General features: G+C 48.1%; 1 protein-coding gene across 1 annotated transcript in view; it reads right to left on the bottom strand.

Annotated features, from left to right (window-relative positions):
• The window catches only part of LOC120922804 (lysophospholipid acyltransferase 5-like), a gene marked incomplete at both ends in the record, with an annotated part of 41,839 nt that overhangs the window by 13,575 nt on the left and 13,294 nt on the right, over positions 1-14,970 (bottom strand). The window contains 1 exon segment of the mRNA XM_040334805.1: positions 395-573. Coding sequence (XP_040190739.1) covers positions 395-573 — 179 coding nt within the window.

The raw sequence follows: 14,970 nt of genomic DNA, 5'->3' as shown, positions 1-14,970 counted from the left end.
GATGGGACACTATTCCTCCCACTGACACCAATGATGGGGCACTATTCCTCCCACTGACACCAATGATGGGACACTATTCCTCCCACTGACACCAATGATGGGACACTATTCCTCCCACTGACACCAATGATGGGACACTATTCCTCCCACTGACACCAATGATGGGGCACTATTCCTCCCACTGACACCAATGATGGGACACTATTCCTCCCACTGACACCAATGATGGGACACTATTCCTCCCACTGACACCAATGATGGGACACTATTCCTCCCACTGACACCAATGATGGGACACTATTCCTCCCACTGACACCAATGATGGGATACTATTCCTCCCACTGACACCAATGATGGGGCACTATCCGGCTCTATGGGAATTCTTCATACACACCTGTTAGGAATTTGCCCCTCCACATCGCTCAGCTCTCCCTTCACCAAGCTCAGGTACTTCACCATAGGGAACTGGGGGCCCACCAAAAACCCCCCATAATAATAGGAGAAGCCGCAGACCTCCATCAGCGTGGGGACCCCCAGCACCGCGTAACGCTGCTGCTCCGGTGTCAGCGACGTCTGCAAAAGAGAAGAAATAAATACATGTCAGGGGGACACACCCAGAAGCGAGGGTGCAGAATACATCATCAGTAAAGATTCCGGAGAAGTCTACAGCACAGGAGAGGTATCGCTGTGATCGAGCGAGAGCGATAATTCTACCAAAAGACCTCCTCTAACTCTAAACTGGTAACCATGTTTAAAGCATCGCCTATGGAGAGTTTTAAGTTTGCCGCCATTCCGCGAGCGCTCAAAATTTTAAAGTGCGACATGTTGGGTATCTATTTACTCGGCGTGTCCTCAATTCACACACCTGCATTCCTCTTCCCTTTCAAGGTATGCTATAATCAGGGTTTGACAAATTTGCTTGGAATCTCGGAGCCAGCTAAAAAAGTTAGGAGCCAGAAAACGCGCCCCGTCCCAACGAGCTCGCGCGCAGAAGCGAACACATACGTGAGCGGCGCCCGCATATGTAAACAGTGTTCAAACCACACATGTGAGGTATCGCCGCGATCGTTAGAGCGAGAGCAATAATTCTAGCCCTAGAACTCCTCTGTAACTCAAAACATGCAACCTGTAGATTTTTTTTAAACGTCGCCTATGGAGATTTTAAAGGGTAAAAGTTTGTCGGCATTCCACGAGCGGACGCAATTTTAAAGCGTGACATGTTGGGTATCAATTTACTCGGCGTAACATTATCTTTCATAATATTAAAAAAAATGGGGATAACTTTACTGTTGTCTTATTTTTAAATTAAAAAAAGTGTAATTTTTTCCCCAAAAAAGTGTGCTTGTAAGACCGCTTGCGCAAATACGGCGTGACAGAAAGTATTGCAACGACCGCCATTTTATTCTCTAGGGCAGGCATATGCAATTAGTGGAACTCCAGCTGTTGCAGAACTACAAGTCCCATGAGGCATAGCAAGACTCTGACAGCCACAAGCATGACACCCAGAGGCAGAGGCATGATGGGAATTGTAATTTTGCAACAGCTGGAGGTCCGCAAATTGCTTATACCTGCTCTAGGGTGTTAGGATAAAAAATATATATAATGTTTGGGGGTTCGAATTAGAGGGAAGAAGATGGCAGTGAAAATAGTGAAAAATGACATTAGAATTGCTGTTTAACTTGTAATACCAACGGCTCACCACCAGATGGCTCCAGCTCACAAAAAAAAAATATATTTTACCCCCCTTCCAAGCGAGGATGTAACCGCGAGAGGAGCCGAGCCTGCCCGACTATACCTGAGTGTACTGCGCTCGGTATATGCCAGCGCAGTGATTTAAACACAGCGCGGGAAGCGGGTATCGGCGTATATCGCGCACCCACGATTTTGCCCCGATTTTCAGGGCAAAAAAGTGCGCGGTATACGCCGATAAATACGGTAATATATATATACTTTGCATCATTTGTGTCATTATAACTATTGATCACAATATTCATTAGCGCTGCACTATTGTTTATATATGTATATATATATATATATATATATATATATATATATATATATATATATATATATATATATATACACACATATATAATCACACACACACACACACACACATTGATTTTTTTCTTAATGAATAATCAATTCGAAAAAAAGGTGACCTCGGATAAAGACTCACAAGGTCTGACAAACACTACAGATTATCTCCGAAAAACAAAAAAAGACTTCATTAACTACTCTGGTTAACCATTGGACCCGATCACACCACACCGCCGGTACAACCAGAAGAAAGTACGGGGCGTGACCAACACCTGACCGCCATTTATTGTCCTCCATCTAGTTCTAATTAATAAAAGAGAACTGTGGACTTTCACATTCTTTTGGCCAAACGTGTGTGCGATGATCGAACGCAAACCCGGCAGGTAAACATTCTTATCAAGGGGAGCGCCGACTACAAAAACTCACTTCACCTCCCCCGCAGGCATTTTATGGCAATTTTTGTTCACATGTAATTACTAATTTTTTGCTAGAAAATTTCTTAGAACCCCCAAAACATAAAAAAATAAATATATACTCTAATTATATATATAGGGCCGGATTCAGATACATTGAAGTATCTTTCCGCGGGGCGTAACGTATCTCAGATACGTTACGCCCCCGTAAATTAGGGCGCAAGTTCCGTATTCAGAAAAAACGTACGCCCTTAGTTACGGCGGCGTAACGTCTGTGGTTCGGCGTAAGCCCGCCTAATTCAAATGTGGATGATGTGGGCGTGTTTTATTTAAATTCACTGTGACCCCACGTATTTGACGTGTTTTACGAACGGCGCATGCGCCGTTCGTGAAAAAATCCCAGTGCGCATGCTCGAAATTACGCCGCAAATCGTCAATGCTTTAGACGTGAACGTAAGTTACATACAGCCCTATTCGCGAACAACTTACGCAACATTTTCAAAATTAGACGCGGGAACGACGTCCATACTTAACATAGGATACCCCTCATATAGCGGGGGTAACTTTACGCCGGAAAAAGCCTAACATAAACGGCGTAACAAAATGCGCCGGGCGGACTTACGTTTTTGAATCGGCGTAACTACCTAATTTGCATACTCCTCGCGAAAATATACGGAAGCGCCACCTAGCGGTCAGATCTCAGGGAAAAAGAGATTTTTAATACAGCTTACCTGTAAAATCTTTTTCTTGGAGTACATCACGGGACACAGAGCGGCATTCATTACTATATGGGTTATATGGAGTACCTTCAGGTGTAGACACTGGCAATCTCAAACAGGAAATGCCCCTCCCTATATAACCCCCTCCCATAGGAGGAGTACCTCAGTTTTGTAGCAAGCAGTATGCCTCCCAAAATGGTCCTCAAAAAAGAGGGGTGGGAGCTCTGTGTCCCGTGATGTACTCCAAGAAAAAGATTTTACAGGTAAGCTGTATTAAAAATCTCTTTTTCTTTATCGTTACATCACGGGACACAGAGCGGCATATTCATTACTATATGGGATGTCCCAAAGCAATGCTTACAATGAGGGGAGGGAGAACATCTCCAAGACAAAAGGATTTAATTTAGAGATATACTCAAATCATAATAAATCCAACTTAGTTGAGAAAAATAATTTTAAATTTTAAATTTAACTCAAAAAAGAGGAGCCCCCGGAATCCGAGGGTCTCAAACTGCAGCCTGCAGCACTGCCTGCCCGAAGGCAGTATCAGTATTCCTTCTTACGTCCAACTTGTAGAATTTTGTAAACGTGTGGACAGAAGACCGGGTTGCCGCCTTGCAAACTTGAGCCATAGAGATCTGGTGGTGTGCTGCCCAGGAGGCGCCCATGGCTCTAGTAGAATGAGCCTTTAATGATACTGGAGGAGGCAACCCTTTCAAGCCGTAGGCCTGAGTGATTAATTGCTTAATCCACCTAGAAATGGTGGACTTTGCAGCTGCCTGCCCCTTCTTGGGCCCATCCGGTAGAATAAACAGGACATCTGTTTTCCGGATCTTCTCTGTAGCTTTAAGATAGGCCTTCATGGCCCTGACAATATCCAAGGTATGCAGCAACCCTTCCTTTCTGGAAGTAGGTTTAGGGAAGAAGGATGGTAATACCAAATCCTGGTTCAAATGAAAACTGGATATGACCTTCGGTAGGAAGGAAGGATGAGGGCGGAGAACGACCCTGTCCTTATGAAAAACAAGATATGGTTCCTTACAGGATAAGGCTGCCAGCTCCGAAACTCTTCTTGCGGAAACTATGGCAACCAAAAATACTAACTTCCTTGTCAGTAGAACCAAAGGAATTTCAGCCAACGGCTCAAACGGTTGTTTCTGTAAACTTGAGAGAACAAGATTTAAATCCCACGGACAAAGCGGGGATTTAACTGGAGGTCTAATACGTAAGACCCCTTGAAGGAAGGTCTTAACCAGCGAGTGGGTGGCCAGCGGCCGCTGAAACCACAATGACAGAGCAGAAATCTGTCCTTTGATTGTGCTTCATGCCAATCCTTTATCCACTCCTAGCTGGAGAAAACGTAATACTCTATCGATGGTAAATTTGCGAGAAAAGCCATCGCTTGGACTCACACCAGCCTACATAGGCCTTCCAGACCCTGTAATAAATCACCCTAGAGACCGGTTTCCTGGCTCTGATTAGGGTAGAGACTACTTTCTGAGACAGACCTCTACCCCTGAGAATCAGGGATTCAGCTTCCAGGCCGTCAAATTTAGATGCCGTAAGGCAGGGTGGAGGATCGGACCTTGCGATAGCAGGTCTGGCCGTAGAGGAAGAGTCCAAGGGTCTCCCACTACCATCCTTAAGATTAGTGAGTACCATGCCCTTCTGGGCCATGCTGGAGCTACCAGGATGACTGGTATGTGTTCCACCCGGATCCTGCGCAGCAGGCGGGGTAGTAACTGGAGCGGGGGAAACGCATAAAGAAGTTTGAACTGATGCCAAGGGCAAACCAACGCATCGGTTCCGCAGGCCATCGGATCCCTTGAGCGGGATATGAACCTGTCTAGTTTCTTGTTGAGTCTCGATGCCATGATATCCACGTCCGGCACTCCCCATCTTTGGCAGAGTGCTTGAAAGACTTGTGGATGCAGAGACCATTCCCCCGGCCATAGAGTCTGGCGGCTTAAGAAGTCCGCCTGAAAGTTGTCCACTCCTGGAATGAATATTGCCGATATGCAGGGCACATGCGCCTCTGCCCATAGGAGAATCAAGCTCACCTCTCTCTGAGCGGCTTGACTCCTGGTTCCCCCTTGGTGATTTATGTATGCCACGGCCGTGGCATTGTCTGATTGAATTCTCACCGGGAACCCCTGCAATTTTGACGTCCAAGCCCTGAGGGCTAGTCGAGCAGCTCTGAGCTCCAAGATGTTGATGGGCAACTGCTTCTCTGGCTTTGCCCAAGTACCTTGGCGAGTGCAACCATCCAAAATTGCTCCCCAGCCCGTCAGGCTGGCGTCTGTGGTCACTATCTTCCAAGCCACTGGGCTGAAAGACTTCCCCTTCAGTAGATTCTGAGGGTCTAACCACCAACACAGACTTTGTCGGACTCTTGATAAGAGCGGCAACGGGATATCCAAGGCCTGTGGCCTTCTGCTCCATGCTGACAGGATGGCTGCCTGTAGGATGCGAGTGTGGCTCTGGGCGTATGGTACCGCCTCGAACGTGGCCACCATCTTGCCTAGTAACCTCATACATAGGCGAATAGTCGGTTCTTTCTTGCTTAGAACCAGTAGGATTAATTCCTTGATGGCTTTTACCTTCCTCAGAGGTAGGAACACTCCTTGTTGTTCTGTGTCTAATCTCATGCCGAGATATTCCAACTGCCTTGTGGGCTGGAAAGCTGACTTTTCTCGATTTAGGACCCAGCCGAACCTCTCGAGGTATTGGACCGTGAGGGCCACTGCTCGCTCCAAGCCGGGAGACGAGTGGTCTATGACTAGGAGGTCGTCCAGGTATGCTAGGATCGTGACCCCTTGGATCCTTAGCTTGGCTAGGATCGGAGCTAGGACCTTCGTGAACACCCGGGGGGCCGTAGCCAACCCGAAGGGAAGCGCCACGAATTGGAAGTGACGCGAAGCCACCATGAAGCGTAGATATCTTTGATGTGGCTGATAAATTGGAACATGAAGGTAGGCATCCTTTATGTCTATGGACGCCATGAAGTCGTCCTTCTGGAGTGTGGCAGCTGCTGACCGCACGGATTCCATCCGAAATGAGCGGATCTTTAGATATGCATTTACCATCTTTAGGTCCAAAATTGGCCTGACATCTCCATTGGGGATGATGAATAGGTTGGAGTAGAAACCCAGCCCCTGTTCCAGGACTGGCCGGAATCCGAGGCGGATCGTTTGGAATCCTCGACTCCTGGAAATGAGGAGGAGGAAACCTTAGGAAATCTAATTTGTAGCCTGTGGCCACGGAAGACCGTACCCACTCGTCGGGAATGCTGGCTTCCCAAATCTCTGAAAAGAGTCGCAGCCTTCCCCCCACCTTCGTGGGTGGGGGCGCCCCTTCATAAGGTTGGCTTGGGGGCTGGTTTTGCTGGTTTGCGAAACCACTGCCTTTTGCCTCTAACAGCCTGTCCTTGTGATTTGCTGTTGAAGCCGAAGTTTGCTTTTGCAGGAGGCCGTCGATACTGCTTGGCATTAGAGGGCCCCTGCCCAGGGGAATACTGTCGTTTAAACGCAGGCCCCTGAACCTTCTTCTTAGTTGGCAAGAGAGTACTCTTGCCGTTTGAAATGGTCTGAATGTATTTATCTAGGTCTTCTCCGAAGAGTCGTCCTCCATGGAAGGGGAACCCTACCAGGAGCTTCTTGCATGGGGGCTCAGCCTCCCAGCTTTTTAACCATAAGAGTCTTCTCATATGGATAAGGGATAACGATAAACGTGACGCTTGCTGGATAGAATCCTTGATTGCGTCTACCGTAAAACATATGGCCTTAGGGACATCCGAAAATTCTTCTGCCTGCTGGGCAGGAATAAGTTTAAGCATCTGCTTAAATTGATCCGATAATGCTTGAGCGACCCCAATCGCAGCCACAGCTGGCTGTACTACTGCCCCTGCAGTAGTGAAGGAGTTCTTAAGTAGTGCTTCCAAGCGCTTATCAACTGGATCCTTGAACACCTGTATGTTTTCTACAGGGCATGTTAACGATTTGTTAACACATGAGATGGCTGCGTCCACTGCAGGAGTAGCCCATCTTTTGGAAAATTTTTCTTCCATAGGATATAGGACAGAGAACTTCTTAGGTGGTAAGAAGATCTTATCTGGCTTGTTCCAATCTTGGAACAAAACTCCCTCTAATAGAGGATGGATCGGAAACACAGCATTGCTTTGAGGCGCCCTCAGTGAGCCCAAAGCTGAAATCGTCGATACCTGGAGATCTGGTACTGGCAAGTTGAATGCCCTATGGACCAAGTCCGACAATCCTTGAATCCACCAGCTCTCCCTCAGGGAGACTGCCCCAGACTCCTCTGTATCCGGATCTTCGATCCCTGAACCTACTTGGTCCTTGTCCAAGAGGTCGTCCAATTCCCCTGAGGAAAGGACCTCCTCTTCTGAGGGTCCGCGCTCGGGCGACGGAGATCTATTCCGCTTACTGCCCCGCATAGCTGCGGCTATCATTTTACCCATGCTTTTCTGCATCTCTTTTAAAGAGGTGAGTAATACCTCCTCCGTGACCATCTTAGGGTTGGACTGACCCGCGTCAGCTCCAGCCCCAGATCCCGATGGCCCCAAGGCTCCCTGTGGGGAAAGCAGCGGCATAGCATTGTCCGAGACCTCAGACTCTCTGGGGGAATCCCCACCTCTTGTACCCTTGTTTTTTGATGCCATGGTACAATACCGAGGTACACCTGCTACTTATTGGTACCTGGGACTTATAAATAGTTAAATGCCCAAACACCTGTTTGGGGGATAAAAAATGCTTCCTCTCCCCTAGATGACACTTTTTTTTTTTTTTTTTTTTTTCAAAAAAAAATCTTTTTTTTTTTTTTTCTTTTCAAATCTAGGAAAGAAAAAACATTCTGTCCCCCTGAGTAGTATTGCAAGAAAAACTACGAGATGGAAAAGAAACAGCCTATTCCTAGGCTTGAAAACAGTCTTTCTGAAGACTGCAATATTCTTTCTGGCCACTGTGTGTCCTCGGCGCCCCGTGCTTGCCGTTCTGGTCTTTCCTCCTCAGTTCCAAAGTATTGAATGAGCTATATGGAACAAACAAGGAAGGGCCGCCCCTTCCTTAAGCCACTGACCCGCCCTTCCCCCCCAGCAATCTCAAACAGGAAATGCCCCTCCCGACAGGGGGGGGGGGGTGGGGTTGGGAGGAAGGGACCTCTCTGCTCCAGCAAACTGCAGCCTGCAGCCTGGAACCATGAGGAGGTCGGCGTTTTGCCTGCTTTGCAGGCCGTGAGGAGGAAGACTGAATGGAGCATCGCCTGGAGGCTTGCAGGTAAGCACAGCTCTCTGACACACACATATACTTTTATATCACAGGCCCCACTCAATGCTTTTCCAACACTACAAGGGAGGTCACATCTTATGGGGAATAATACATATAGAGCCATCCTATCTTTATGATATGTGACTAGTTTGCCAGATGCAGTGCATAACTTTAGGCATGTCCCCTGTGACCCCCCAGAAAAAACCTGCTAAGAACCAAGTTCCGCAAGTTTTTCCCCTCACTTACCTGCTCCATGCCGCAGGACTTTGCCAAGCAAGAGGCCCAATCTTCCCCCATCTCCGTGGGGATGTCTAGACCTTCAGGCCCTGGGTTCCTATGAAGGATCCACTGTCCTGGGCCCATATAGCACTCTGGCAACAGAAACATTAGGCACCCAAAGGTTTCTAAGTTCTGGGCCCAGGGTCCAGCTCTCTAAAAAGAAAAGCATTATGGGCTATACCCCAAGGGTTTGGGGTCCGGTTACTGACCACTTTAGCGCTGAGGCTTTTTTGGACAGAACCGGTTAGCTCACCTAATCCCAAGGATGTGGAGGCAAGCTAAACCATGACTAACACCTAAGACACTGGCGGAAAAACTGAGGTACTCCTCCTATGGGAGGGGGTTATATAGGGAGGGGCATTTCCTGTTTGAGATTGCCAGTGTCTACACCTGAAGGTACTCCATATAACCCATATAGTAATGAATGCCGCTCTGTGTCCCGTGATGTACGATAAAGAAATTCTGGCGTATCTAGCTTTCTGAATACAGAAAGAAGATACGCCGGCACTTCATAGCACTTACGCGGCGTATCAATAGATACGCCGGTGTAAAGGCTATCTGAATCCAGCCCACATAATTTTTTTATCATTTTAAAGCAGAGACCCTAGAAAAAATGGATTGGCGATTATAGCAATTGTCTATGTCACACGATAATATTTGCGCAGCGGTTTTTCAAATGCTAATTTTTTTTTTTTTTTAAATACAGCCGTGGCCACAAGTTTTGGACTTTTAGGGCCTCTGCTTTAAAATGATATATTATTATTTATGTTTGGGGGTTCTAAGGAATTTTCTAGCAAAAAAAAAAAATGATTACATGTGAACAAAAAGTGCCATAAAAAAAAAAAAAAAAAATATGACACAAATATAACATTTTCAAAGTCTGCTGCCTCAGTTTTTATGATGGGAATTTGGATTACACTCCAGAATGTTATGAAGAGCGGGTCAGATGAATTGCAAAGTCCCTCTTTGCCAAAAAAAAGGGATTTTTATTAACAGCTTACCTGTAAAATCCTTTTCTTGTAGTACATCACGGGACACAGAGCAGCATAGCCATTACATATGGGTTATATAGTGTACCTTCAGGTGATGGACACTGGCACTCTCCGACAGGAAGTTCCCTCCCTATATAACCCCCACCCATAGTGGGAGTACCTCAGTTTTGTAGCAAGCAATATGCATCCCAAAATTCCCCATAAGAGGGGTGGGAGCTCTGTGTCCCGTGATGTACTACAAGAAAAGGATTTTACAGGTAAGCTGTTAATAAAAATCCCTTTTTCTTTATCGTACATCACGGGACACAGAGCAGCATAGCCATTACATATGGGATGTCCCCAAGCAATGCTCCATGAGGGGAGGGAGACAACCAGAAAAAACCAAACAAGAGGTGCCACCGGACAAGAGGAGATTAAACTGCGGCCCGCAGTACCGCCTGCCCAAAGGCTGAATCAGCGTTCCTCCTAACGTCCATTTGATAAAATTTTGCAAATGTGTGGACAGATGACCAGGTTGCTGCCCTGCAGACCTGAGCCATAGGGACCTGGTGATACGCTGCCCAAGAGGCACTTATAGCTCTAGTGGAATGAGCCTTAACCGATAAGGGTGGACTCTTCCCCTTCAGGCCATAGGCCTGAATAATCGTCTGCCTAATCCACTTAGCAATAGTGGCCTTAGACGCTGCCTGGCCCTTCTTGGGCCCTTCCGGCAGAATGAATAAGACGTCCGTCTTACGAATCTGGGCTGTAGCTTCCAAGTAAATCTTTACAGCTCTAACTACATCCAAGGAATGTAGTAACCTCTCTTCCTTAGAAGAAGGCTTTGGAAAAAATGATGGAAGAATCACATCTTGATTAAGGTGAAAATTTGATACCACCTTAGGCAGGAAGGACGGAAGCGGCCGCAAAACGACCCTGTCCTTATGCAGTAATAAATAAGGTGCCTTACATGACAAGGCTGCCAACTCCGACACCCTTCTGGCGGATGCCATGGCCACCAGAAACACTAGTTTCCTAGTCAAAAGGACCAAAGGGATCACGGACAAGGGCTCAAAGGGCTGGCTTTGCAAGGCCGATAGAACCAAATTTAGATCCCAAGGATACAGGGGAGCTTTAATCGGGGGATTCACCCGAATAACACCTTGTAAAAAGGATTTCATTAAGGAATGGGCAGCCAACGATCTCTGGAAGAAGACCGACAAGGCAGACACCTGCCCCTTGATTGTGCCGACCACCAAACCTTTTTCCACTCCCAACTGTAAAAACTCCAGGATTCTCCCAATAGTATATTTGCGGGGATCCCATTTCCTGGTTTCACACCAGGTAATATAGGCCTTCCACACCCTATAGTATATTAACCTGGAAACTGGTTTTCTTGCGTTTATAAGGGTAGAAACGACCTGCCCTGAAAGGCCTCTGTTTCTGAGAATCAGGGACTCAGCCGCCAGGCCGTTAAATTTAGGGCCTGTAAGGCAGGGTGGTAGAATGGCCCTTGTGAGAGGAGGTCCGGACGTAGAGGGAGGACCCAAGGCTCCTCTACGGTCATCCTTTTTATCAAGGAGTACCAAGGTCTTCGGGGCCACGCTGGGGCCACTAGAATCGCTGGCTTGCGTTCCCTTTGAATTCTGTGAAGAAGACGGGGTAGCATCCGTATTGGAGGGAAGGCATAGATTAGCGCAAACTGATGCCAAGGACACACCAAGGCATCTGTCCCGCAGGCCAATGGATCCCTCGTTCGAGAGACAAAGTTTGCTACTTTGGCATTGAATCTGGACGCCATAATGTCCACCTCCGGAGTACCCCACTTCCGGCAAATGACCTGGAACACTTCGGGATGGAGGGACCACTCCCCTGGGGACATCTGTTGGCGGCTGAGGAAGTCCGCTTGCCAATTGTCCACCCCGGGGATAAAGATAGCTGAGATGCAGGGGACATGGGCTTCTGCCCATGAAAAGATCCGATCTACCTCCCTTTGGGCTGCCTGACTCCTGGTGCCACCCTGGTGGTTTATATAAGCTACGGCAGTGGCATTGTCGGATTGTACCCTTACTGGGGAGCCCTGCAGAACCTCCGTCCAGCCCAAAAGAGCCAACCGAGCTGCTCGGATCTCTAAGACATTTATGGGTAGGGCTGATTCTGCCCTTGACCATTTCCCCTGTAGGGTTAAATCGTCTAGGACTGCACCCCAACCTGATAGGCTGGCGTCCGTGGTTACTATCCTCCATGAGGGGGGATTGAACGATCTTCCTTTCAGAAGATTTTTTGTGACTAGCCACCAACACAGGCTCTGCCTTACCGCATAGGGAAGGGAAATGGGAAGATCCAAGGCCTGGAGTCTTTTGTCCCAGGCCGTGAGAATTGCTCTCTGTAGCCTCCGAGAATGGATCTGGGCATAGGGCACTGCCTCGAAGGTGGCCACTAGCTTTCCCAACAGGCGCATGCAGAGGCGTATAGATGGCCTTGTGCTGCTTAGGACTATGTGGATTAACTCCCTTATCGAGTCCACTCTGGACTGGGGCAGGAAGATCCGTTGTTGTCTTGTATCTAAAATCAGACCTAGATACTCCAACCTTCTTGTGGGCTGTAAAGCCGATTTGTCCCGGTTTAGAACCCAACCCAGGGACTCTAGGCAGTTTACTGCTAGCAACACTGCCCGATTTAGACCGGCCGCTGAGTGGTCGACTACCAGAAGATCGTCTAGGTAGGCCATGATCAGAATGCCCTGTTCCCTTAGGATGGCTAATACGGGGGCCAGGATCTTCGTAAAAACCCGAGGGGCCGTGGCTAGTCCGAACGGAAGAGCCACGAACTGATAATGCCGATAGTTTAGGGCAAAACGCAGATACCTGTAATGGCCTGGGAAAATCGGAACGTGCAGGTATGCGTCCTTTATATCGATGGAGGCCAAGAACTCCTTTCCTTGGAGGGCGGCCACCACCGAACGAATGGACTCCATTCGAAAAGACCGGACTCTTAAAAAGCGGTTTAATAACTTTAGGTCCAGAATAGGCCTGACGTCGCCGTTTGGCTTCGGGACAACGAAGAGGTTTGAGTAAAACCCTTGTCCTTGCTCCCCTGCTGGTACTTCCATAATCACTCCTTGAGATAGGAGTCGCTCTAGGGCGGACAGAAGCGATGCCTGTCTCTGAGGGTCGCCTGGAAGTCTTGACGTTTGAAAGTGAGGAGGGGGGAACTCCCGAAACTCCAGCTTGTACCCCTGAGTCACTGAGGACAGAACCCATTGGTCGGTAACTTGGGCCCCCCACAACTCCGAGAACAACCGGAGTCTTCCCCCCACTCGAGAGAGTGGGGGCGCCCCTTCACAAGGCTGCCTTAGGGGCAGCCTTAACCGGCTTACGGTTCCACGGTCTCTTGTTCCCTGCAGCTTGCCCCTGGGGCCTGTTTGCAGCTGCGCGTCCAGGAGGCCGTCGATACTGCCTAGAGAATGAGGGCCCTGGAACTGGAGAGGTTGGGCGCTTAAAAGAGGGACCTCGGAACCTTTTCTTAACCGGCAAAAGGGTGCTCTTACCACTAGAGATCTTTTGAATATATTTGTCAAGATCTTCTCCAAACAATCTCTCTCCTTGAAAGGAGAATCCTGTAAGGAGTTTTTTGCAGGGGGTTTCTGCAGACCAGTTCTTTAACCAAAGTAATCTTCTCATGTGAACCAAATACAGGGATAGGCGGGACGCCTGTTGGATTGAATCCTTGATAGCGTCTACCGCGAAACATAAAGCTCTAGGTAGATCGGCTAAGTCCTGAGCCTGTTGAGCCGGAAGGTCCTTTAGGGCCTGCTTGGCCTGGTCTTTTAAAGCCTGGCAGACGCCAATGGCAGCTACAGCTGGCTGGACCACTGCCCCCGCTGTGGCAAAGGATGCCTTCAGTAAGGTCTCAAGCCTTTTATCCACAGGATCTTTGAACATGTGAATATTGTCCACCGGACACGTTAACGCTTTATTGACACATGATATGGCTGCGTCAACAGTGGGGACAGCCCATTTCCTTGAAAACTCCTCCTCTAAAGGGTACATAACTGCGAACCTTTTAGGAGGCAAAAAAATCCTGTCTGGCTTAACCCAGTCCTGAAATATCAGGTCCTTTAATAAAGGATGGACCGGGAACACCAGGTTGGCTTGGGGCGCTTTTAGGGAGCCCAATGAGGACACAGCGGAGGCCAGAGGCTGAGGCAAAGGCATTTTAAAAGCTGACCGCACCATATCCGTTAAGGACTGGACCCACAATTTTTCTGCGTGAGAAGCTGAAAAAGGTTCTTCTATAGTAGAATCTTCAGAACCTAAATGGTCCAGGTGATCCTCAGCCTGGTCTCCTGTATCTTCCAATTCCTCAGTGGAAAGGACATCTTCCTCAGGAGATTCAAACCTGGGAGACGGGGACCTAGCCCGCTTCTTCCCGGATAAAGAGGCCGTAATAAGAGCGGCCATCCTTTTTTCAAATCCACCCAAGGTGGAGGCTAACATCTCTTCCGTTACATAGGAAGGAGTTGGTTGAATAGGGCCCGCCATAGCACCTAGCAACCCCGATGGCTCACCCAGGGCAGCAACCTCCGGATCCTCCGGGGAGGTAGGGGCAGCTGGATTCTGGGAAATATCCTCCGAGCCCGATGGGGAACCCTTCGGCTTTTTAACACCTTTAGCATTTTTAGCGTTCCCTGCACCCTTAGGAGCCATAATAAACAAATCTGAGATACTCCGCTAATATACAACTAACTGTAATAGCTGGAGAAAAACACACATTTAAATAAATGAGGAAAAAAATTAGGCTAGGGTAATGTTAGACAGAAAACTAAACTTCCCAAAACCTAACAAGAGATAGCAATATTGAGCCCCAAGGGCTTAATCATATCCTAATATTGCTTCCCTTAATGCTGGGCTAAGAGAGTACCAAATGCTAAGTACTCTGACTGCTACTTAGTACACCGGCTTTTCAGAGAAAATATGAGCTTAAACAGCTCTTTAGCAAGGTGTGTACAAAAAAACGGCCACTAGGTGTCACTGTGTCAGCATAACATAGGCAAACCTATCCTGCTCAGCATCGCTGCTCCGTGTCCCTTCACAGCCTTCAGCAAACTGACAGGCTAAATAGAGTTTTCCCTCTGATGTACAGAGGGGAGGGAACTCCCTGGGCGTCCCCCGCCCCTCCACGCAGCGTCGGCGCCTATAACAGTGCGCGCGCTTACCTTTCCACGCCGCAGGGTATTGCTCATGCAAGAGGCCCAATCTTCCCC

Source organism: Rana temporaria, unplaced genomic scaffold, assembly GCF_905171775.1.
Source record: "Rana temporaria unplaced genomic scaffold, aRanTem1.1, whole genome shotgun sequence".
NCBI classification, from domain to species: domain Eukaryota; kingdom Metazoa; phylum Chordata; class Amphibia; order Anura; family Ranidae; genus Rana; species Rana temporaria.
This window is presented reverse-complemented; position numbering and strand designations above follow the sequence as displayed.